This window comes from Nannospalax galili, unplaced genomic scaffold, assembly GCF_000622305.1.
Source record: "Nannospalax galili isolate Female #2095 unplaced genomic scaffold, S.galili_v1.0 scaffold1573, whole genome shotgun sequence".
Lineage (NCBI taxonomy): Eukaryota > Metazoa > Chordata > Mammalia > Rodentia > Spalacidae > Nannospalax > Nannospalax galili.
Window position 1 is genome coordinate 269406 of NW_008333122.1, and position 25109 is coordinate 294514.

Below are 25109 nucleotides of genomic sequence, written 5' to 3' on the forward strand. Positions count from 1 at the left end.
CTTGGCTTTTGAGGCCTCTGTCTCAGTAAGTGGTGCAAGCCCCCTTCAGGGTTTTATTGGTGTGGCCTGTAAACCCAGTTTGGGCTCTCTTTCCTCTCACAGCCTCCCTCTCTCTTCCCCTCATCTATCCATCCGACATCTAGATCAGGGGCTCCATACAAGTTGCCTCGTGGATGCACCACATCATCTATCTGGGTAAGGTAAGATTGGCCCTGATCTGGAGGCACCCCAGATCTTGGCCCTACTTGGGACTCTGGGAGTCCCTCCCTTCTGGCCTTTACCTTCTTTGTTGAATCTTCGCCAGGTGGAGACACTCCTTTCCGAAGATCCGGACACTCCTCTGACTGTCCTCTGACCCTGGGTGATGACCCAGGTGATGAGAGCCATCTCCTCTAAACCTTACCCTGCCCTAAAATCTCCCCCTAAATGGGCTCCAAATTGTTGGTCCCCAAGGACACCCCCTTGGCCTGCCTGAGATCAAACCTTAAAACCCTCCCGTTGGGAGATCCCTGGACGGCCACCCTCCTTTGGCTCCCACCCAAATCTGGCCTCAATACCAATTGAACAACGGCAATAGATGGCCTGAATTCAGCACCTTTTGATTTCGATATCCTGTTTTGGATAACTACAATGGATGAAAACGCATAGTTCAAGGTCCCCTACATCCTGGCTTTCTTTACTCTCCGAGGTCTCCTGTCTCTTTGCCAGTTCTGCTCCTCTTGAAGCCTCAATCTATATTCTACCCCTAAACACCACCTTCATACTTCTCCTCAAGATGAATTCGGATAAGGAGCCCTCAGACCCCCAATCCCCCCACCACCTCTTCCAACAGGCTAAGCCTGCTGTTTGGGATCACACATGAATACTGACAGGTATTGGCAGCACAACTGCTCACTCCTGCTCCCCGCTCTTTCCTCTTTGCTCCTCTGGGCAAATTCTGACCTGCACTCTACGCCTGGTTCTCAAAAGCTGGTTCTGCCTCCTGACTGCTGGCGAGGGTTTTGTATATTTATTTTCCCCCGCTTTTCTCTATGACTTTTGTTGGTCCTGCATAGTCTGCATTTGCTGCCTGCGGGTCTTCTCTCTGTAGCTCCACCCACAACCTGTGCTGCCACCCTGGGGATCAGGATCACAGTGGTCTTTTCCTGTCCCATAGCCAGTTGCAGTTTGCAAGAGCCACAGCAAATGTTCTGCTTGGTTTAAAACATTATCTTACTTCTGACTCCAATAAAGGGCCTAGCTTAACCTCATCTGACTTAGCCCCACCGTTCCATGACATTCCGTGGTCTATAGGCACTTAGTCATGTGTCTTGGTCGTCTTGCAATTCATTTTTTATTTGGTTTTTACCTTGAAGTTATAAATCAAGACCTGTTTTTATAGCCTTGGACACTGTCTGAGGACACCCTTAGCTTTGGGGTTGCTGGGACCTAATGGCAAAACTAGTGCTCTGTCTGTCCATTTCAAATGATTGACCTGCTGGTCATAAATCTATTAGGTCAAACAGGCCCCCTAAAATGACCCAAGATGATTTAGCTCTCTGGACTTGCAACATTCCAAACTCTCTCCATCATGAGAGTTCTAGCCACTTATGAGCCTTAATTTAAAGTTACAACTTCTTTTGGGGAAACGTCATTCACACCTCCTAATATTTTATCTTTGTTATGTCCTCTTCTTAATCTATTCTGTTGGTGAGAATTCTCACAGAGATTTTATTTGACTGTGTTTCATCTCTTACAGTTCAGATTGGTTTTTCTTCAGTGTTTCTCTTTATGTAATTCCTCTTTCATATGTTCATTTCATTCAGCTGTTTGTTGGGTTTTAAAAGAAACGGCTTTAGGTTTTTGCATGGTTTTAACCACTTTCTAAAAAATATTATTCTGAGTTTTAACTTTATATGGTATTTTTACTGGTTTCTGAAACCAACTATTTTATATAATACTCACCTGTTTTTAAAGGTGTCTTTTTCTCTGTGGCAGCCACTCATCAAGCTCTCCACTTACTACAAGTTCATTTCCAGGTTTCCTGTCTCTTGAGGAACCACCTTCCTCCTGGCTCTAGCTTCCACTCTGTCTGTGAGACCTCCCCCCACCCCTTCGCCCTTCACTGTCATCCTAAGATTTATTGTAAGCATCAATTTGATAAGGTTTGTCTATTTACTATCAATACCCACTTAAAACTTAAAACTCTCCAAACTGTGTTTTTTTATTAAGTTCACCTGGGACCCTAAAAAGCCCCAACGTGTACACAGGTAATATTAATTTATTACATTATCATTTGTGTTTAATTTGACTTCCATGTTCTTTTAGAAATAGTACTCTCTTCTGAGGAAAACAAGTGCCTTCTTCATGACTGCAGCTGTGCCTACTTGCAAAAGATCATCCTAATCAAACTTGTTGATTACCGTGTTCTGGGTGCACCTAGTTTTCATGTAATTATGTCATATGTGCCTATGATAATTGTTTTTCATGTGTTGTTTGAGATTTCACGTAATTATGTCATATATGTCTAGTGTTCTTATGTGTTGAGATCTCACATAATTGTGTCATGTGTATATGATAATTGTCTTTGTCATTTCTGTTGAAACAATCTTTTTAAACAAACCATGACCACTTCAGTTTTTCCTTTTTCATTCTTTTTACTGTGCACAAAATTTTTTGTTTTATTTTTATTTTGGCATGCCCGATGGAAACACATATGTGCAGATTTATAAATGAGTATTTTGGTCATACATTCAAAGGCCTTATAAACCTGGGTGCCCTAAACATCTTTAAATCTATTAAACAGTGTCTCTAGGTCTATTAAGTGCTTCACAAAACTTTTAAATACTGTTTATAGAAAACAACATTCATTAAAATCATAAATATATTAACATTTTCTTTCAAAACACAGTCTAAATAAATATATTAATTAAAAGTTTTATTTCAGTTGTGTGATGGTCATAGATGGTAAAATAATTTCTCTTTCAAATATTCCTGATATAAAACTGTTAAATATAGAGTTTTTGTTAAGGATAGACTATATGTAAAATGATGGATGTACAGGTTTTCTGGATTTCTTTGTGTTAAGCTTCCTTTACAAAATAAGTATAAAAGGAAACATAATCTCAACAAAGAGTAATTATAAAATCTTGGTTGCTAAAAATTTATCTTATATATAATTGTGTATGTAGGCACGGTCTACAGGAACTCTTTTAGAAAAATAATTTACTTGGTATCAAATTGACTTATAAGTAATTTCTCATGTGAATTAAAATTCTTAAATTAACCCAAGTATATTTTTTGGTCAGAATGTCATCCCTTTGATTGTTATCTTAATTGTGGTTCTACAACATGGTTTCTATTGCTTGAGGATATACATTAATTTTAGGAAATGACTACTTCTGCTTTATCCCAAGAATTTAAAATAAAGATCACTTTCTCTGTGTTTATATATATGTATATAGTATAAATATAAACATTTTAAAGATCTCAGGACATTTTTGACCACTACTGCCTCTTTAAAGTCAACAAAAAGGTTTGTCAAGGTTCATATCTTTGCCAAGCCTATGTAAAAACAACTCTAAACATTTAAAAAGAAAATTGGTCATTAAAATAAAACCTGTTTCAAGGCTTACAAAGACATCTTAAAGTTTATAGATAATGTGTTTATGAAGATTGGATGGCTGAATGCTTCCAGAATAGAAGGGATAATAGGAATGGTTGAGCAAGTTCGTTAAAGGTCCGAGCAGGTTTCTAGAGACAGAGTCATCATAACAATAATTTCTGTTGCAGCCAAAAATTTTCAGTCCACTCCCCTGGCTTGTATGCACACCCAGTTACCTTGTTAGAGTGCGTGGGTACAGACCAGTACCGGGGTTACCTGTAGCTGCTGCAAATGCTTTGTGCTTCCCTGGATGATGCAAGTGTTACTTTTGGGATTCCTTTCCCCCTGTCCAACAACAAACAGTAAAATATTATGAAATGAGTTCTAGGTTGTCATTAGGGCAGAGGGTGCTTTCTTTTAACCAAAACAAGATAATTTGGCTCAAGAGGAGCTAGGTTTTGCCTCCAGTTTCGGTGAGCTTGGTTTGAAACCTGATCAGCTTGTTTCTGTTTATAGGAATGTGATGTGCTCCTCCCTTCCTTCTGAAAAACTGTAAATCAGAGTATGTGGGGTTGGGAAAGAAAGGAGACTGCTTCTGTTTGCAGCAGAACAGCCTTTATTTGGGACAGACCTAAGAAAATTGTTTTAAATTCGTTTTCCTGGGCTATGCCTACTTGACCAATGATGTCAAGTGTCTTCTTTCTCTGACTTAGGCTCACTCTTATCACATTATCTGGGCAGCCCTTTATGTGTCTGAATCCACTAAAGAAATCTTAAAAATTCTGAAGGTCAAAGTTCAGACAAACCTTTACTAAAATTATTTCTTATAGGGGCTGGAGAGATGGCTCAGCGGTTAAGAGCACTGACTGCTCTTGCAGAGGACCCGGGTTTGATTCCCAGGACCCACATGGTGGCTACAAACCATCCTTAACTCCAGTTCCAGGGGAATCCAAAGCCCTCTTCTGACCTTCGCGGCATTGCACGACACAGGTGCGTTCACACACATGCAGGCAATACACTCATACACATAAAATGAAAATAATAAATAAAATATTTTAAAAATTATTTCTTATAAAGGCCAACTTAAGGAAAAGAAAATTATGTCCAGTCAAGGTTTATTCAAGAATGTTTGGGGTTTTGTTCACGTTTTATTTGCATATTACACAGCCTTAAAGTTTGGTTTTCTGAGACCAGTTCTCTATTAGGCCAAGCTGACTTCAAATCTGCTATTAGCTAAGGATGACCTTGAATTATGTCCTCCTGCCTGCACCTCCCAAGTGCCGGGATTAAAGGTGTAGACCACAATATTTCTTCTCTCCTTAAAATTTATTCCCAATTTCACCTCGGCTGTTCTGTGGATGCCGCCGAGAGCGCCCCCTGGTGGTCGTGCGACGGCTATGGGCGATGTCTTCAGTCATTGCCTTTGATCCCTGTTCTCACGTCCTAAACAAGGACTGGGGCTACTAAGGGCTGTCAAGGTTGGGCTAAATTTTGTGTTTGGAGTCCCTCAAACACAACAAGGGGAGGAATAGAATACCTCCAAACAGGAAAATTGAGAACCCGCAGCCCGGCTCCCGGTGGATTGGAGCGACACTTTATCACAGTCTAAGAGAATTCCCCTTAGCCCCTTCAAAAGCTTCAGCAGAGATGTTCCTGTCTCTGCTGAAGGCAGCAAGTGTCCATCCCCTCCACTCACGACCTGACAAATAAGACAAAAATGTTTATATATAAGGTGTTCTCTGGGCCTGGGGATGTGGCTCAGTTGGTAGGTGCTTGTCTTACATGCACAAGGGCCTGGGTTCCAACCCCAGTACCAGATAAAACCTGTAAAATCTCTGTTATAGTACAGAGTGTGAGACACCTGGATGACGATGATGAGGTGCTCAGTGGACAGCCTGGCATTAGAGGTGTTTAGGGGTCGCTGCTGACACCCAGACCTTAACACTGTACTGTTGGGTGATGGAGAGAATTCCCAGGGAGTGAACAGGCCTTCCTTACCTTTGAACTCCTTCAGGATTTGTAAGATGGACACGGATCTTGATTTTGCTTCACTTATGTTTTTTGCCAGGTCCGGAGGAGCTGGGGTTGGGTTGATGAGCTGAAAGCTCTCACTCCTGTGAAGACACGGTGAGCTGGGTGGTGAGTTCAGGGGATGGAGGGCAGGGAGGAAGGGACTGTGACAGGGATGCATGGGATGGAGACAGAGAGAAGGGTCCAGTCTAGTGAGCTGGGTGTCATGAGGCCAGGACTAGGGATGTGGGTGAGTGAGGGGGCAGGAGGAGATGTGGAGATGAGGGTGGGAAATGGAGGCAGAGGAGGGAAGGGGGAGGGGGTGGGGAGATGTTGTAGGAAATAGGATCCACCCAGTGGTTCTCGAGGGCATGCAGGGGGCCAGGAGGGAGGAGACTGTGCTGAAGAGCTGGGGATGTGGACTACAGAGCTTGTGTCCACATCCACCTGCCCTCTTGTTACTGTGCACAGCTTACCTTCCCCACCTGAAGCCTAAACAGTCACAACCAAGTTAGAGTGTGGGCAGAGTGTGGGGAGGATGGAGTGTCTGCATGTGTGCTGAACGTGGGCATGAGTGAAGCAGAAAGCATGGTGCCCTGGGACGCCCATCATACCTGCTCAAGGTGATGTTGATGTCCTGGAAGAGAAAGAGAGCACAGCCTCAGAGCTGGCCTGAGTCACAGGCACCAAGGGGAGGTTCAACCCTGCTGGAGGTGGGGTGAGGGCACCCCAGTATTCTCTCTCTCTCTCCTCATCTGCCCTCCTATGCTTGAGAGCTGCTGCAAAAGGACCTGATTTGCCAGTAGATAAGATAGTGGTTAAACCTCAGGAGGAACTAAGGAGAGAAGAGGGACATTCTGAAGATAAGCTTTGGCTCTGAGATGGAGCCAGAGAACTCTTCCAACAGGTCAGGAGGAGGGCAGGATGTTTTGCGAGGTGCTTCTTTTAAAAAAAAGAAACAAGATCTGGTAAAGGTACTGCCATCAAGTCTGAGGACCCAAGTTTGATCCCTGGGACCCACATGGTGGACAAATAGAACAGAATCTTTGACATTGTCCTCTAACTATCACAGGACTTTCAGACTGGTGAGAGCACACACTGATGCACCTGATGCACACTTACACACACACACACACGCACACACACACACCAATATACACTCACACTCACTCGTATCTGCAAAATAAACAATAAAAATGTAAAAAGAGAGAGAGAGAGGGAGAAAGAAAGGAAAGAAAGAAAGAAAAGGAAAGGAAGAAAGAAAGAAAGAAAGAAAGAAAGAAAGAAAGAAAGAAAGAAAGAAAGAAAGAAAGAAAGAAAGGCAACAGAAACCAGGGACAGTGGCCCATCATTGTAATCCCAGCACCCACTACAGGCAGAAAGGAACATTTAGGAGTTGAAGATCAGCCTTGGCTACACAGAGAATTTGAGGTCAGTCTTGGCGATATGAGACCCTGTCTCAAATCCAAGATAAAAACAAAATAAAATAGAAAATAAAGCCATGAAAATAGAGTAGAGGAGGGATGACCGGAGTCTCTCTCTCTCTCTCTCTCTCTCTCTCTCTCTCTCTCTCTCTCTCTGTGTGTGTGTGTGTGTGATATTCCTGCACTGTTCAATTCAGTGGAAACCATACAGCCACATGCAGGAACTGAACATTTCAAACATGGTCAGTATGATAAGAGGACACAGTGGCCTGAGCCCTACTCCCACATCAACAGCAGTTAATAAAATACTTCACAGACATGGCCACAGGCCAATCTGATCTGGTATAGGAAACCAGGATGGCATGCCCTAGGGCAAGATGAATCTAAAACTTTTAAGTCCAGGCTACGTTCTCTGCTAATGAGAGGAGTGCTGAAAACAGCAGCTCTGATATCCCTGTCTTGCAGAACACTGCAAGATTAGCAGGAGAAAAGTAGCTAGGTCCAAAGTTCAGACTCCTTGCTCTGAGGGAAAGCATCCTGGTCAACTGCCCTTAGTCCACCTCCTTGTCCAGAAGAGATAACTCAGCTATCAAAAGAATAGGCCAGGTTAATGGTTTACTCCTGAGCTAAAAGCTAAAAGTTTACTATGCTTTTGGCCCTAACAAAGAAAGCATTGTCGCCAATAAATTACCAGATAAGCACTGGTAACCCTAAGTAAAAGTTTAAGCATCCTGCTTTACAAACAGCCCCTGGCTGGCACCAACTAAAAACCTCTATGTCCTTTTCCTGTCTAATTGTACCCTAAATCTTTGTATGGAACTGCCAAACCCCATGTGACTGTCAGTTCTTTGTAATGTATAAAAACCTTCTGAATTTTTCAATAAACAGCTTGTTATGAAGGAAAACACAAGTCCCAGAGTCATTACTCTGTCACCATCCAGTCTCTGTCACCGAAGCAAGGTCCCCTGCTGAGCAAAGCAAACTTGGGTCTTGATAATCTTGGAAATTCTTTGGTTGAGGGTCCCTTTTCCCAGCTTCCTCTACTTTGTGACACGTTGACAGAATCGGACATGTACAGTGATGCACACCTCTAATCCCAGCACTCTGGAGGCAGAGGCAAGTAGATCTCTATGAGTTCAAGCTAGCCTGGTTTGCATAACAAGTTAAAGTCAAGGTTGGGGCTGAACAGAGGGCTCAGTGATTAAGAGCACTGTCTGTTCAACAGTGGAGATCAGAGTTTGGGTCCCAGCACCCAAGTAATAAGCTGGGTATGATCTTGAATATGCCTGAAATCCAAGAACTGTGGGGTATGGGGACAGCAGGGTAGCTGATAAAAGGTGTTAATAAAAAAAATTCTTTACCATTTCATTGCAACTTTAACATATTCAGTAACACACTCCAGAGCAAGAATACATCTCTTTCAAAAATGGCTGTAAATTTTTACATTGACAGTTGAATTAATACAGTTATACAATATTGAACTCAGTATAAGCCCTGTAAGACATAAAATTGAATGAGTTTTAACCTTTAAAAAAGATCTCCATTTCATTTTAAAATATACTGTTTCTTACAGAAAGACTCATTGTTTTTGCTACTAACACTGAGCTGTTGGCACATGCGTCTCTAATCTGTTTGTATCTGATTATTACTAGTCATCATCGGCTGCACTTGGATCCTTGGCACCTGTGTATGTCTATAAAGTCATCGGATAGATTTCAATGGTAATGTTTATCACGTCTACTAATTAACGTAAATTTTTATGCTTCCTCCTCAAATATAATTCATTTTTAAATTTTTTTTTGACTTTTTTTGTGTTTCACACAGAACATCCCAAACCACCTTATTCAACTATACACCCACTTCCCAGATGGCACCCTCCCATAGCAGAGACCAAACATTCACCCAGGAGAGAGTCAGAAACCTTGTTTATTCCTTACTTGTGCGTGAGGACCCCAGTAAGCAACAAAGGCTCCCTAGATTCTGGGGCCCCAATCAGAAGTACAGATGAGGGTTTTACATCATCATTTTTGATCAGCACCTGGGTCCAATGTTTCTTTCCATTAAGGGCCATGTTATCTCAGGAAATTCCTTCCTGAGTTCATTTGACCAATATGGCCTACAAAGTAGATATTCCAGATGTGTGTCAGGACATCTGCCACCTTTCAATCAACAAGTCAGCCAGGTTAATTAGCTAGAGAGCTTTTTAAAAAATTCTGCTACATAAAGCATCAACTCTTAATGATTAATTTTGATTTTCATCATCCATGTGGTGTGAAGTAGGGGATGTCGGCCCAGGCGTCAGGACCATTTGTAGCTCCACTGCATCCAGGAGAAGAGATGAAGTTACTCTGTCCTTGGAGGATACAAAGTCCAATAGGAAGCCATCATAATGATCAAAAATGGACCCATAAGTGGCACAAATCAAGGAGTGAGTGAAGACCAGAACAACCAGGATGTGGCCAGAGTTTCTTTCCCTCTTTGAATCTTATTTTGGATGTCTTTTATCATACCTTTATACTGTTCCAGACTGCTTAACATAGAAACAGTGTTCTGCAGGAAAAATCAGAGAGCAGAGTCCTAATTATCGAGTCCCAATGCTCTTCTGTTGGTATGGAATAAAGTCTTTTCCAAAGCCAGGAAGTGACTAGAAAATTCTAGATTTTTCTATTTGTGTGTAGTGGTCCCCTTTCAAATTTTCATTGTTGGGGGTGGCTTTCAGTACATGATCTCAAAAGGGGAGTAGCTGGAAGGTTTGGGGGTTCAACTTGTTTGACACAGTGACAGGGGTAGTAAGTCAATCCAGAGTATCTGGGTTTCCTGACAAAGTTTTGCTAAAGTAGTCTTAAAGGTCCGGTTCATGTGTTCAAGTCTCCCTGCACTCTGTATCCTATAAGCCATATGAAACTTTCATCTGATTTCCAAAGGCTTAGATTGAGCCATCTCAGACACAAAGCATGTCCACTTTCTGATCAAATGGGAATGGTAGCCCATATCACAGGATGATTTCCCTTAGGAGAGATTTCACCAGTTCTTGTACCCACTCAGTGTGGGTTGGGAATGCCTTAGTCTATCCTGAGTATGTGCAGATCAAGACAAGCAGATATGTGTACCCACAGCACAGTTTGGCTTCTCTAAAGTCTATTTCCAGATCCTTGAAGGGCATTGTCCCAATGGTCTGCACTCCTAAGTTTGGTTTTGGCTTTTGGTCAGCACGGTTCTGTGCACACCTTACAATCTTGGGCTCATCTGGGTACATACGGTGGAGAGCCTTGGTATAAAGTAATACCGGCTGAGCATATTTACCTGTGCTGTCTTACCCAAGTGGGTCAGCACATGATACTACCTTATCAACTGGACTGCTACCTTTTCAGGAGCAAAGAGTCTAGATCTGGGAGTTCCCACCAGACTTCCGGCCTTTTTATTTCCCTTTTCGTTGCTGGCCATCTACCCTCTTCCCCAGTGTACTTTGGAGATGGTGGTAACTGTGGTGTTAAGAGGATCACTGAGGCTGATTCTGGACTCGTTGCTGCACTTGGAAGGTTGGCAGCCTCTCTAGCTTCTTGATCAGCCAGACAATTTCCCCTACTTATGGAGTCATCTCCTTTTAAATATCCTTTTCAGAAGATCACTCTGTCTTCCAGGGCTTCCATACTGCTTTTAATAATTCAACGCTGGGGCCTCCAAAATGTTACAGAAAAATTCTTGATTTCCTTCTGCTGTTCAAAGTCCTCTCTCTTTGTAAGTGGCTCGATAAATATGCAGGGTAGCAGAAGCGTACTTTGAGGCCCATTTCCCCTTCGCTGTCTTAGTGCCTGGGTTGGTACCCATAATCCCACTCTCTGTGCTGACCACCCACCCTTGTAGTAAGGCTTCAACTGTAATGACTTCATCAGTGGTGGTCAGTGCATATCTTGCCTTTTAGTGCTCATCAGTGAACAGTTCCAGCTCAGGGTCATCTACATGAAGCATGCCTATGGCAGTTTACATCTACGTGAAGCATGCCTACAGCAGTTTGTATCTACATGAAGCATGCCTACGGCAGTTTCCACCATAATTCCCCAGTGTCCTCTGTTGAGTTCCTCAAGCTTCTGTCGTGTCTAGACTGACCACCTTCCGGGGGTGGACAGAGCAGGGCTGAAGTCCTCTGGTGGAATCCAGTTGTCTCCAAAGTTGACCGTTGAGGCTCTTAGTTATAAGAATAATGGCTCAATGGTTAAGAGCACTGACTGCTCTTGTAGAGGACCCAGGTTCAATTCCCAGAACCCACATGGTGGCTATGAACCGTCCTTAACTCCAGTTCCAGGGGAATCTGAAGCTCTCTTCTGACCTCGGCACCATCGCATGACACGGGTGCACTCACACACATGCAGGCAATACTCATACACATAAAATAAAAATAATAAATAAAATATTTTTAAAAAGAATGTAACTTTTTCCTTCTCAAGGGGAGAGAATGAGTTGAGGGAGGGAGATACAGGTAAACAAATGTTGTGAATGCTCTTTTTATTATTCAGTTATGCACACAGCCTGGCAGTTTTCAGATCTCAGGAAAAGATGAGGGCCAGACCCATCAAGTCCACATTCATTGCCACAGGCACTGCAGGTAGTTAGGTGAAAGAGAAGGGGCTCTGGGTACTGGGAAGCCCTCTGCACATGTATCTCAACAAGGTACAGCCTGATGCTTTCTCACATGGCTTTTTCACCAATCACCGACTGATGAGGCCTGAGCTTTTCCCAATATTGTAGTGTTATAAAGTGACACAGTGATTGACTTCATGTTTGTCCAATAGGAGTCTTTCTTCTCCACTCAGGGTGAGGAACCCTCAGGCCTGTGTCAGGTGGAACCCAGCCCAAGCTTCAGCCCTACCGGCTGCAGTGCATCTCAATGTGAGGAATCTGCAGGGAAGGGAGGGAGGGAGCCTCAACTGAGCAGCCCTAGGGGATCAGGGTGATCTGACTGAAGGTGTCTAAGAGCTGGAAAAAGGGGAAGACCTTCCCGGTAAAAGAGGCATGGAAGGTGTAGATGTGATCATTTGTGGTGGCGTCATAGAAGACGACCTCCCCGCAGTCATAATTCACAAAGATGCCCACTTTGTTCAGACACACGTGTACATTCTCCTGAGTTCTGCTGTCTGTGAGAGGCCAGCATCTGGAGGGATAGACCTGGAGAGCCCAGAATCCATTCAGAGGCTTCACCGTCACATGGCCTTGTCTGGGCACCAGCTCCGAAGCCACGCCCACCACACAGCAACTTGGGAATTTCAACAGTAACCAATCCCATTGGAGTTCAACTTCCCAGATCCTGCAGCCCGAGGAGATGCCAGGGGAGCCCAGTACTGAGAAGGAAGGGTAGAAGCGCTGTGGGTCCACGTTCTTATTTGAATCTTTCTTATGCACTGTCCTATCATCCAGCCTCACTGTCTTCAAATCCTGAGAAAGAGTGAGATCTTCATGGGCTGAGGACGCATCCAGGGTCACAGGGGCTGTGCAAAGATAAAGAAGATGGACAGGGTCGGCCTCAGTCGAGTTCTCCCCTGCTTTTGAGTTTTCTGAATGCAACTGGAAGGAGACTTTCTCTTCCAAGTCACAGCCCAAGTTCCCAGCAAATTCCTGTCCCTTATCCCAGGCTTAAAGTTTGGTTTTCTGAGACCAGGTCTTCATTAGGCCACGCTGTCCTTGAGTTTGCTATTTAGCCAAAGACAGCGTGAATTATGTCCTCCTGCCTGCACCTCCCAAGTGCTGGGATTACAGGTGTGCGCTGGCACACTCCCCTTTCCCTTTAAAATTGATCCCCAATTTCACCCTGAGCACCACTTCTGTGGGTGCAGCCGAGAGCGCCCCTGGTGGTGGTGCGGCGGTGATGGGCGATGTCGTCCTCAGCCATTGCCCCATCCCTGTTCTCATCTCATAAACAAGGGTTGGGGCTACTAAGAGAGGTCAAGAATGACGGGGAGGCGTGGAAGATACAGAGAGGAATATTCAGAACCTGCAGCCCCGCCCCCAGTGGGTTTGAGTGACAGTTTATCCAGGTTACCAGAATCCCCCTCAGTCCCCCTCAGAGGCTTGAGCAGAGCTGCCCCCGCCTCTGCTGAAGTCTAGGATGGGCTCATTCTGTCTCCTCACTGTGTCTCATTTCCATCTTGGCTGCAGTTCTAATGCTCCCTTGCTGCGTGAGGGGTTTGGAGAGACTGCGGAAGGACTGGGGGAAGGGTGAGTGCTCGGGTCCATGGGGGTTGGAGAGGGGCTTAATCCACAAGTCTTATTTCTGGCTTCAGGCCTGGATGAATTTTGGCTCTGAAAATAGTTGTTTCAAAGGGAGGGAGGGGGGTCAGTGTGGAAACCTCCAGGGAGACAGTTAGGGACCGCCTTATTCCACCTGGGGGTGTGGGCAGACACCAGGGCCCAAGCAATAAGAAGAAGCCCCTGGCACTGAATGGGAGCAACAACCTGCACCAGGCATGGTGGTGATTCCTGCGGTTCCATCAGGGAGGAGGATGAAATAGGACCATTACCATGTTCAAGGCCAGCCTGGCCTATCTGAGACCCTGTCTCCAAACACCAAAATAGGGACTGGAAAGATTCTCAGCGGTTAAGAGCAATGGCTGCTCTTGCCAACGACCCGGGTTTGGTCTCAGCACCCAACATGGCAGCTAACAACTGTCCATAACTCCACAGGTTCAGGGGATCTGATAACTTCTTCTGGCCTCCTCAGACATTGCATCACAAGGGTGCACTTACATACATACATGCAGAACACTCACATACATAAAATAAAAATAATAAAAATATTTTAAAAGCAGAAAATAGAGGCAATGTTGAGATGACTCAGCAGGTAAAGGTTCTTGCTGCCAAGTCTGAGAGCCTGAATTAGATCCTGGGACCCACATCCTGTGGAAGGACAGAAAGGACTCTGCAAATTGTCCTCTGACTTAGTACATAACTGTAATAAATTTTTAAAAAATAAAATACTACAAATAGGTAAATAAACAAATACATTCCTCATCTCCCTGGTCAGCATCCTGGGGCTGTTCCCAACTCCTGCCAATCACAAACCTACTCACCCAATGTCACCCTTATGTCATCAGGACACCCTGCAGGATCATGGTGGTCTTCATCTCCAAGAACTTTCCCAAAAGACACTTTGCTTTCCTGCAGGAGGGATGCTGGAGGGGCTGCTGTCTCCACAAAGAGGTCCCAAAGTGGGGGTGGAAGGGAGTGTGTAACAGGCATTATTTTTGTTTGTTGGTCCATCACCATTGGAGAGAAAAGGAAAAGAGAGGCCAGTGTTCAGAAGGACCAGTCAGCAGGAATCCCCAAAGCAGCCCTGGCCTGCTGAGCTGGAGGGGCAGAGGGGACAGATATGGGGTGTACTGCAAGCTAAACACCTACTGTGGGGGCTTGACACTTCCTGGGGGAGAAGTACTTTGGGAAGCAGAGAAGGTGGATAAGATGCCTGTCTCTGCCCATGTCTAGCATCTCTGGCACCCAAAGTCTGGAAAAGTTCACAGCCCCTCCTCCCAGTTCCTCTGGACCTTGATCTCTGACTCCTCTCTCTGCTCTGACCTTGTCCCCAGCCATCTCAGGTGGGAACTGACAGTAACCTTTCTCTGTTGTGGTCAGGAGGGGGTCCTGCATGTTAGGGAGCTCTTCCTGAGGTCTGGTCTGACCATCCCTTGCCCTGTCAGTGCTGGGGATGGACAGAGCATGGTTACCTGCAGACCCCAGGTTCCTTTTCATCTTTCCAGGAAGACCAGTGTGCGGAGCAGGACTCCTAGCTGAGGTGGGTGACTCAGCTTTATTTTTCTCAAACAGGGACCCTAGGAGTTGGAGAAAGAAAACATAGTTGGGCCTCGATAACCAGAACCTGTAAATTCAAAGCAAACGCCTGGCCACCATCAGTAACATCAGCCAGTGACTCCATGTGGGGACCACCCACCACCCCTGGGGAAGTACAGGAAGCTTTTGAGTTTTCTGTGTGACAGATGGAGGTGGTCCCTGCTGGCCCACTGTGCTGGGTCTTGGGAAGTTAAACCTGCTACCAGGTGTGAGTTTGGGAACTCATAAACCCTCCTCTCAACCTCCAGGAGCTCCTCCTGCACAGGAATGATGCTAATGGAGGAATCCCTGGACCTGTCCACGCTTGCGTAGTGCAGTGTGCAGTTTCCTGCTAGGGGATAAATTTCCTTGTGTTCAGATGTGTTTGTTACATGATTGTTTTTTGACCCAGGGTCTCACTTTGTAACCTTAGATTGCCTAGAACCTGCTGAGGGGACCAGGTTGGCTTCAAACGAATAGCACATCTCTTGCCTCTGCCCTCTGCCTCCTGAGTAGGCAGGAGCACCAGGCCTGGGAGGATAAACTAGTGCAGAATCTCTCTATGGTTCCCACAGACTGGGAGGGACCCTTTTCCACTGGAGTTCAGGGGCCTCACTTTAAACTGATGACAGTTATGGGGTTCTAATACTAGATATGGGTGCTCAGCACATTGGAGACCCTTAGCCAATGGCATTTCTCATGCGACCACCAGAGGGCAGCACCACAGCTGCCCTGGCAGGAGAGGAGGCATTCTAAAGACTGACACTGTGTCCCTCCCTATGACATCACACTGTTGAAACAATGGGCCTCAAAGAATGACAATCCCCAGGAACCCCATACTGAGGGAGGGGAGAGGCTGGACCCTGGTGCAGCCAGACGAAGAACTTGCCTCTCTGGGAGAGATCTCACAGGTTCTAACAGGTTATCAGAGCAGTGGAGGACAGAGTGCTGAGACAGTGATGGGTCAGCTGGGCTTAGTTATGAAAACCACTTGCCCTTTATTTAAAACTGAACCTTACGTCAGACTTCAAAACAGGGACTAGGGGGTCACAGGGCTCCTTATTTCTTCCTCTTCCCAATGTGGCCACATTGAAAAAATCTCCATTCAATACCTTTCACTATTACCTCTCTCTAATTGGTGTACTGTGGATGGGCAGCTCAGCCTGGCTTGGTGGGGCTACCAGAGCCCAGGTTTTACCCTAAGGACTCTGGATACAGAATCATCTCTGATGACATCATCACAGCTGTTATGACAGGCATCTCCAGTCCTCAGCTATGCTGAGCTAGCCAGGCCCAGTAAGTCTGCTTAGACTAGACCGAGCTGCCTCCACCTGGGCCTTGTGAAATGAAGTGAATTAGTCAATTTGTATTTATTTGGAACATTTTCTGATTGGAGGGTTGCCACCATTTGTGAAATACATGAGTCTAAAGCAATAAATCTGAACTGGAGAGAAGACTCAGGAGTTGAGGGTGCATACTGCTCCTGGAAGGTTTCGTTGCCAGCACCCACATCAGGGGACTCACAGCTGCCTGTAACTCCAGCTCCAGGAGACTGTGCTGCCCTGTTCTGGTCTCCGAGGGCACTGTATGCACCTGCACAGACACCCTCAGAAACACACATACACATAATTTAAAATAATCTGGGATTGGAGAGATGGCTCAACAGTTAAGCCCACTGGCTGCTCATGCCCAGGACTGGGGTTCAGATCTCAGCAACCTCAGGGAAGCTAACAACTGTCTATAATTCTAGTTCTACAGGATCTGATGCCCTCTTCTGGCCTCTGAAGGCACTGCATGTACAGGGTACACTTACATATATGCAGATAAAACACCCATACACATAAAATCAAAATAAATAAATAAATTGGGTCTGGCAAGATAGCTCAGTGGTTAAGAACACTCGTTCTTGCAGAAGAACCAGGTTCAAATCCCAGCACCCACATGGCTAAGAACTGTCCGTAACTCCAGTTCCAGGGGATCCAATGGCCTCTTCTGTCCTCCTTGGGCATTGCACGACACAGATGCACTTACCTACATGCAGGCAATATATGCATACACATAAAAATAAAAATAATAAAATATTTTTAAATGAGTCAATTCATAAAAACTAAAAAAAAAATAAATTTTGCCGGGCGTGGTGGCGCATGCCTGTAGTCCCAGCACTTGGGAGGCAGAGGCAGGCGGATCTCTGTGAGTTCAAGGCCAGCCTGGTCTACATAGTGAGTTCCAGGACAGCTGGGGTTACAGGGAGACCCTGCTTCAAACAAACAAACTAACAAACAAACCAGCTGCAATGAGAAAAAGAAAAAAATTTAAAAAAAAAAAATAAAATAAAATAATTTTTTTTAATGTTTGAGTAATCTCCCTTTGTGCTGGCTCACTCCTTTAATTCCAGGCCTTGGAGGCAGAAGTAGGCAGATGTCTGTGAGTCTGAGGCCCACAGTAATTTCCAGGCCAATCAGGGTTATATAGTAATACCCTATCTTCCAAAACTAACTAAGGGGCCTGGAGAGATGACTCAGTGGTTAAGAGCACTTGCTGTTCTTGTGAGGACCCAGGTTCAGTTCCCAGCACCCACATGGTGGCTAACAACCACCTGTAACTCTAGTTCCAGGGGATCTGGTGCTGTCTTCTGACTTCTGTGGGCATTGTACAATACAGGTGAACTTACATACATGTAGGTAACACAGTCATATACATAAAATATGTATAAAACTTAGCAAAAAATGAAATGAAAATAAAATAATCTTTAGGAAATAATAAAACCTCACCAAATAGCCCATTCCTCACCCACTGGGCCTCCCCTCCCCGTAGGGACACAATCTCCCTCTGTGCATCTCACTGCCCCCAAACAGCAGGAAGCAGACAGGGACTCACAGCTCTCCTTGTCCTCTTCCTTCAAGCTGTCCAGGAATCTGCATTGATCTTCCTTCCCATCAGCCTGAAGCCTGTCTATGGGAGCGAGGGAAGGAAATGCGGAGTGCTCAGAGATTAACCAAGGATAACCAAGAGCCAGCACCACACAGTGAGGTACTGATTTCAGAGTCTGGGGAGGTAGGGGCTGGAATTTCTCTCATATCCTCAGTGTCCAAATATGCAGAGCTGCCCTGGGCTGCCCTCAGTGGCTCTCCGGTGCAGCTCCACCCAGAAATGCAGTGGGGGCCACAGACGTGATCGTCTATTAAATTTTCAGTGGTCATTTTACAAGAGTAAAAGACCAGCAGGGCACGGTGGCACTCAGGAAGCTGAGGGGAAGGATGATGACAAGCTTTAGCCCAGATAATACTACATAGTGAGTTCAAGGACAGCCTGGGCTACACATACCCAGGCTGTTTAAATTTTTTAAAAAATAAAGTTAATTTTATTGACTATATTATTGTAGCTTAGTATTTTCAAACTACTACACTTTCAACATATAAAATGAAAAATTAGTGGAACCTGGGCATAGTGCAGTGCTGGATGTCCGCTGTCCAAGGTCACTTTGCAGGATGATGTTCGAAGATCGTTTGAACTCACCTCTAAGCAATGACACTGGGTAACACAGACTTATTGTCTCAAAATTAATTACGGATATGTTCTCATTTTTTTGTGTTCACAGCTTTACTGTTATTTATTATTTTCAATTATGTGTGTCTGTATGTGTGTCAGTGTGTGGCTATGTGAGTTGCCCTCCATGGGTGCTGGGAACTGAAATCTGGTCCTCTGCAGTAGCAATACCCACTATTAATGGCTGAGTTACCTCTCCAGCCCCTGTCTGTTTGGTTTTATTGTTGTATTTTATGTTCTATTTTCACTCTGAATCTTGCAAAGTCACTCTATATGCCTCACCTACAGCATCTGTGAATGCTACACTCTGGTGCCCACTGGATGGTGTGGCTGGCGGCTACCAAAGTGGCACCAAGCATGCAGCCCCTCACTCACAACCTGACAAATAAAGACAAAAATGTTTATATATAAGGTGCTCTCTGGGGCTGGGATGTGGCTCAGTTGGTAGGTGCTTGTCTTACATGCACAAGGGCCTGGGTTCCAATCTCAGTACCAGATAAAACCTGTAAATTCTCTGTTACAGTTAGACTGAGAGACGCCTGGATGACAAAGATTTGAGGTGCTCAATGGACAGCCTGGCATTAGAGGGGTTCAGGGGTCACCATTGAGACCCTGTCCTTTGGACAGTACTTTTAAGTGATGGAGACAATTCCCAGGGAGTTGACGGTCCTTCCTTACCTTTGAACTCCTTCAGGCTTTCTATGATGGACACATGTCTTGATTTTGTTTCACTTATGCTTTTTGCCAGGTCCCCAGGGGCTGGGGTTGAGTTGATGAACTGAAATCTCTCACTCCTGTGAAGACATGGTGAGCTGGGTGGGGAGTTCAGGAGATGGAGGACAGGGAGGGAGGGACTATGACGGGGGTGCATGGGATGGAGACAGAGAGAAGGGTCCAGTCTAGTGAGCTGGGTGTCATGAGACCAGGACTAGGGATGTGGGTGAGTGAGGAGACTAGGAGGAGAGATGGAGATGAAGGTGGGAGATGAAGGCAGAGGAGGGAAGGGGGAGGGGCCGGGGAGATGGATTAGGAAACAGGTGGTTCTAGAGGGGCATGCAGGGAGGAGACTGTGCTGGAGCTGGGGATGTGCACTACAGAGCTTGTCTCCACATCCACCTGCCCTCTTGTTACTGTCCCCACCAGCATCCTAAAGCATTCACAGCAAAGTTAGAGTGTAGGTGGAGTGCAGGGAGGATGGAGTGTTTGCACGCGTGCTGAACGTGGGCATGAGTGAAGGAGAAAGCATGATGCCCTGGGACGCCCATCATACCTGTTCAAGATGACTTTGATGTCCTGCAAGAGAAAGAGAGCACAGCCTCAGAGCTGCCTGAGTCACAGGCACCGAGAAGAGTTTAAGACCCTGCTTTAGGGGAGAACAGTCTCTCTCTCTCTCTCTCTCTCTCTCTCTCTCTCATTTCCCACCTGGAAAACTATTCCAAAAGCACCTGATTTGGCAGTAAAAAAGAGAGGTTAGACTTCTAGGGGAACTGGGTAAGGAGAGCAGAGGGCCGTTCTGAAGACGAGCTTTGCCTTCTGAGACAGAACCAGGGAGCTCTGCTGGCAGGTCAGGACAGGGCAGGGTGGTTTGCATGGTGCTTCTTTAAAGTAAGAAACAAGGCCTGGCAAGGTGGCTCAGTGGGTAAAGGCACCTGCCACCCAGTCCGAGAACCTGAGTTTGATCCCTGGGCCCCACATGGTAGAAGGAATAAAGAGACTCCTTCAAGCTGTCCTCTGAGTTCTCTAGGAGAACCATGGCCGGTGCACACACACGCACACACACACACACACACTCACACACACACTCACACACACACTCACACACACACACTCTCACACACACACACACCACACACACACTCACACACTCACACCTATGCATGAACACAAAATAAAGAAAAGTGTGAAAGAAATGTGCTGAAGAGATTACTTAGTGGTTAAGAGCACTGGCTGCTCTTCCAGAGGACCTGGGTTCAGTTCCCAGCACCTCCATGATGGCTAACAGCCAATCTAGTTCCAGGAACTCAATACCAGTGGTATGGCACACACGGGTGCACTTACATGCAGGCAAAACATATACATATAAGAAACAAAAATAAATCAAAAAACTTAAAAGTGTAAAAGTAAGAAAGTTGTAATCCCAGCACGTGGGGCGTGGAGGCAGAAGCTTCAGGAGCTCCAGGCCGGTCTTCAATACAATGAAGATTTGAGGCCAGCCTTGGCTACATGAAACCCTGTCTCAAAAACAAAAACAAACAAAACAGAAAACAAAGAAACCCAGGAGACTAGATGGCGTGCAGGAGGGAGGACCTGAGCCAGGCTGTGTCAGCTGCACCTGCGCTGTTCAATCCAGGGGAAACTGGACAGCCCCATGCAGGAGCAAACACTTCAAATGTGGCAGTGTGACAAGAGGACGCAGTGGTCTGGTTGAAAGAAACAATCCAGCACAGTGGTACCCATCTCTAATCCCAACACTCTGGAGGCAGAACAGGTAGATCTCTGTGAGTTCAGGCCAGCCTGGTTTACACAGCAAGTTTGAGGTCAAGGATCAAAAGTCAGGGTTGGGGCTTAATCACAGATGTCTTGGTGACTAAGAGCACTGTGTGTTCAACTATGGAGATCAGAATATGTGTATCAGCAATTTGTGTAACAAGCTGGGTGTGGTCTTAATTATGCCTGAAACCCCAGCACTGTGGGGTGTGGGGACAGCAGGATGGCTGGGGCTTGCTGGCTGCCAGCATGGCCTTCAAAACCAAGGTCCAGGTTCAGGAAGGGACCCTGCCTCAAAGAATAAGACAGAAAGTGAGAGAGGGGACACACACATAAAATACACACAAATGTACAACACACACATGCACACACACCACACACATATAACACACAAATGTATAACGTACACATACATATAATGCAAAGCTATAGCACACATATATTATACACACATACACATAGAATACACTCACACATACCCACACTCGCACACAGGAATTAGAAAACCAGTTTTAAAAACAAAGAGAAGTTGAAGGTTATCCTTGACTATATAACAAGATCCAGGCCAGCCTGGCCTACAGGAGATCCTGTCTCAAAGAACAAAACAAAACAAATTCTAAATTGTGTATGTATATGGGACTCTTATTTTTACTTATTTAGGGTTTTTGAGACAAGAATCTCCCTGTGTAGCCTAGGCTGGCCTTGATCTCCAGCTGACCACAGGCAATCCTCCTACTTCCTGAGTTCCAGAGTACTAGACTCATAGCTATGAGCCACCATGCCCAGCTTTGTTTGAGACAGGGTCTCCAGCCTTAGCACAGGATGGCCTCTAACTAGGAACAATCCTCCTGCCTCAGTGTCCTGGGATTACAAGTGCACACCTCCATGAGAGCTTTTAGGTGGACAGCCTTGGGCTAGAGGTCAAATCCAGGCAACCAATCTCAGCCTTCTGGCAGATCGCCCACACTCTGTCCTAACATTGGGGCGGATGGTACCCATCTGCACTTCTGTGCCCAAGGGACTCACCTGCAGCACCTGTTTGGGCGCCATTTGCTTCTTGGCCTCCAGGGACTCAGTGAGGTTCCTGAGGAAGCTCAGCTGCTTCTGCGCATCAGTGACAAACCTTTTCATCTGCTTGGCTCCCTCCTGCTCCAGCCAGCCCAGCCTGGCCAAGAGGAAGCTCTCCTCCTCCTCCAGGCTCTGCCTCAGACTATTGAATTCATCCAGGATCTTTAGTCTCTCCAGATGCATCCGGGTCTGGGGACAAGGAGAGAGACCCAGAGATGAAACCCAGACCTCCAAGACCTTCCAGAACATTCCCTTCTCAAGTGTTCTCAGAGCTTGTCCTGAGCAGCAGTGCAGGCAGTGGGCTGGGGGAGCAGAGGAGGACAGCCTCCTTCAGAGACTTCCTGTGCTCTCAGGTGCAGGATGGATGGTGTATCATTGCCCTCAAGGACCCATGTGTGTGTGTACATGTATGTATATGTGTGGGTGTATGTGTGTGTTTGTATATATGTGTATGTATTTTTAGGTGTGTAGGCATGCATATTAGTGTGTATTAGTTTGAATTGTGTATGCAGGTGTGCATGTATGTGTATGTTTATGCACATATCTGTGTATGTGAGCATGTAGTTATATCTAGGTTTGTAGGTTTGCATGAACGTGTGTAGGTGGTATGTGTTTGTATGTGTGTATGTGTATATATGGATATATATATACATATATATCTATATGTATACAGTTGTACAAGCTATATATCTGTGTATGTGAGATCACTATTTCAGATTCTAAACCAATGTGTTTTCCTTACACCGCCTGTGCTGTGGGAGGGGCAGAACTGCACCCCACTCTGCTGCTCACCCACAGGCAAGTCAGTGCGTCCCAGGAGCACAGGACATACCCAGCATGCTGCTCCTCTGTCCATCCTGCATCCCCTGTGTCAGCAGGACTTGGTCCTGGCTCAGTGTAACAGGGAACTCTGGGAGCTTAAACAGAGGTGACTTTGCTTCAGGGGCAGGACATGGAGTGATTCTTACCCTGAAGACCCGGATCATGCTTTCTCCCCGAGCTGTCTCTCCTAGTATTTCCTTCTCTTTCTGCCCCAAGATGTCCACCTGAGACTGAATCGTCCCCTGTGGGGAGACAGAGCATAGTGCAAGCTCCTTCTCTCAGGGTAGGCAGGGACACTCACCTGGGATGCTGGCACCTTATTAATAGGCCCTCTTTCATTCCCAATTGGGGACCAGAGGTGATGGGAAGGAAGAAACCCGGAAGTTTAGTGAGGAGAGAGAAAAAAGGTTGTTATGACATCTGTGGCCATCAGGGTGGTGCTTTGGTGTTAAGTACACACTTGCCCTCATCTGTCCAACCAAAATCTTTAAGGGACAGTTTTTTTCTGTCCCAGGGATAGGCAAGGTGAGGTCAGCCTGGGACTGCAGCTCAGTGGCCCAGCACTGGTTGCCTAGATGTCCCAGGCTCTGCTGTTCGTCCTCATTAAGATGCAGTGACTGGCATTTCCCAGAGCTCAGCTGCTGGAGCCCCCGGGCCTGGGTACAAACTGCCCACTGAGGAGCAGGAAGTGGGGCATGGGTGCCAACCCAGTGGAGCAGCAGCAGGACCCATGTCTCCAGGGAGCTCTCCTCTGTTGGGGAGGGCAGAGGAGGGTCCAGGGCCTACCTGGTAGTTCTGGGCAGCCTCTTCTATCAGGCTGACATGGTGGGATTTGTGGTCCTTGGTATCACGACACACAGAACAGAGAAACTCCCCGTCCTCCTCACAGAAGTAATGGAACTTTTCCTTGTGTTTTTTACATCCCAGCTCATCACCTCCTTGGAAGTCAGAAGGATCCATAGCCTGGATTTTCTCGGCCAGATTTGCCAACATCTTGTTAGGTCTGAATGTGCTCCTGCTCACGGAAGCATTGCAGAGAGGACACAGGAGGCTGTCGGCAGCTTCCCCCACCTGACTGATGCATCCCAGGCAGAAATTGTGTCCACAGTCGATGGTGACAGGCTCCTTCAGGATGTCCATGCAGATGGGGCAGGTCACCTCCTCCTGCATCTTGCTGGCCATGGTGGAACAGTAGAGCTGCCTTGAGAGGTGGATGCCCAGAAGTCAGCGGGGGGGTGGGGGCAGTGGTGCTGAGAGAGAGGGAAACAGGAAGGGGAGATTCTTTCAGTTAGAGGGCTAGGAAAGGAAATGATGAGGGGATGGAAAGGAAATGAATGAAAGAAAAGAGTAAATACTTAATTGTAGTGATTATTGTAAAGAGGAAGACAGAGGACTAAGCCTACCCCAGCACCTCTCCCAAGCAGATACCCTGAGAGTAAAGGGCTTATAAAACAGAGGAAATAATCCTGAACCTTGAACTCATTAATCATATCTTTACAAGGTTGTTGAGAGACCGAAGGCCTAGGAGATCAACGTTCACTCTCTGAGGACTTTTCTTCAGCTGCAGGGAGGGTGGGGCACTGGCCGGAGCTCCAGGGAGGCTCTTGGCTCCAGTGTGATAGAAGCCAGAAATTCCCTGAGACAAATGTCTGGCCCTAGCCCCACTGTTAATAGCCACATCCCTCTCTCAGGCCTGATAGACTGCCATGGTTGCAGAAAGCCAGACAAGCCACTCCTCTCACCAGAATGTCTCTCTGTGTTTTTGAGCCCCAGTTATTAGCTAGCCATCTGTGGTGGTTTGAATGAGAATGTTCCCATAGGCTCCAAGTATTTGGACATTTCTCCCCAGTTGGTGGTGCTGTTTTGGGAGGTCTTAGAAGGTGTGGCCTTGATGGAGGAAGCACGTCACCAGGGGCAGGCTTAGAGAGTTCTTAAGCCTTGCCAGATTTCCAGTCCCGCTCTGCTTCCTGTGCCTGCTTGAAGATGTGAGAGCGTAGCTTCTGCTCCTCCTCCAGCCACCTCTGCCGCCAAGCCTCCCCACAATGATGGACTCTTGCCCCTTTGGGACCATAAGCAAAATAAAATCTTCCTTTTATACTTTCCCTTGGTCATGGCGTTTCTATCACAACAGCAGGAAAAGTAACTAATGTGCCATCTGAGTTGAAAACAACTTTGTTCTGTTCAAACAAGCAACTCCAGAAAAAGGGCCCAAGGACACCTTAACTTAGACTTCACAGCTCTGTGTGTCCTCTTTGTTTCCAATAGTATGAAACTCACCTCCAGCCCTCCCACTGACACACAGCTTGGTTTTCCAAGGAGAAGCTGTTGTCAACTTCACTGAACTGAATAAACCC

General features: G+C 46.1%; 1 protein-coding gene across 1 annotated transcript; it reads right to left on the reverse strand.

The window, feature by feature from the left end:
* Positions 1-11952: 11952 nt before the first annotated feature.
* LOC103729797 (E3 ubiquitin-protein ligase TRIM31-like) lies at positions 11953-23937 on the reverse strand. Its single transcript, XM_029560992.1, has 8 exons — positions 23542-23937; positions 23220-23429; positions 22902-22997; positions 21892-22122; positions 19649-19671; positions 19057-19172; positions 17710-17784; positions 11953-12500 (listed from the first exon to the last, which is right to left on the reverse strand). Exons 1-8 carry the CDS (start codon positions 23935-23937, stop codon positions 11953-11955), a joined length of 1695 nt encoding a protein of 564 aa, XP_029416852.1.
* Between the last annotated feature and the right edge of the window lie 1172 nt (positions 23938-25109).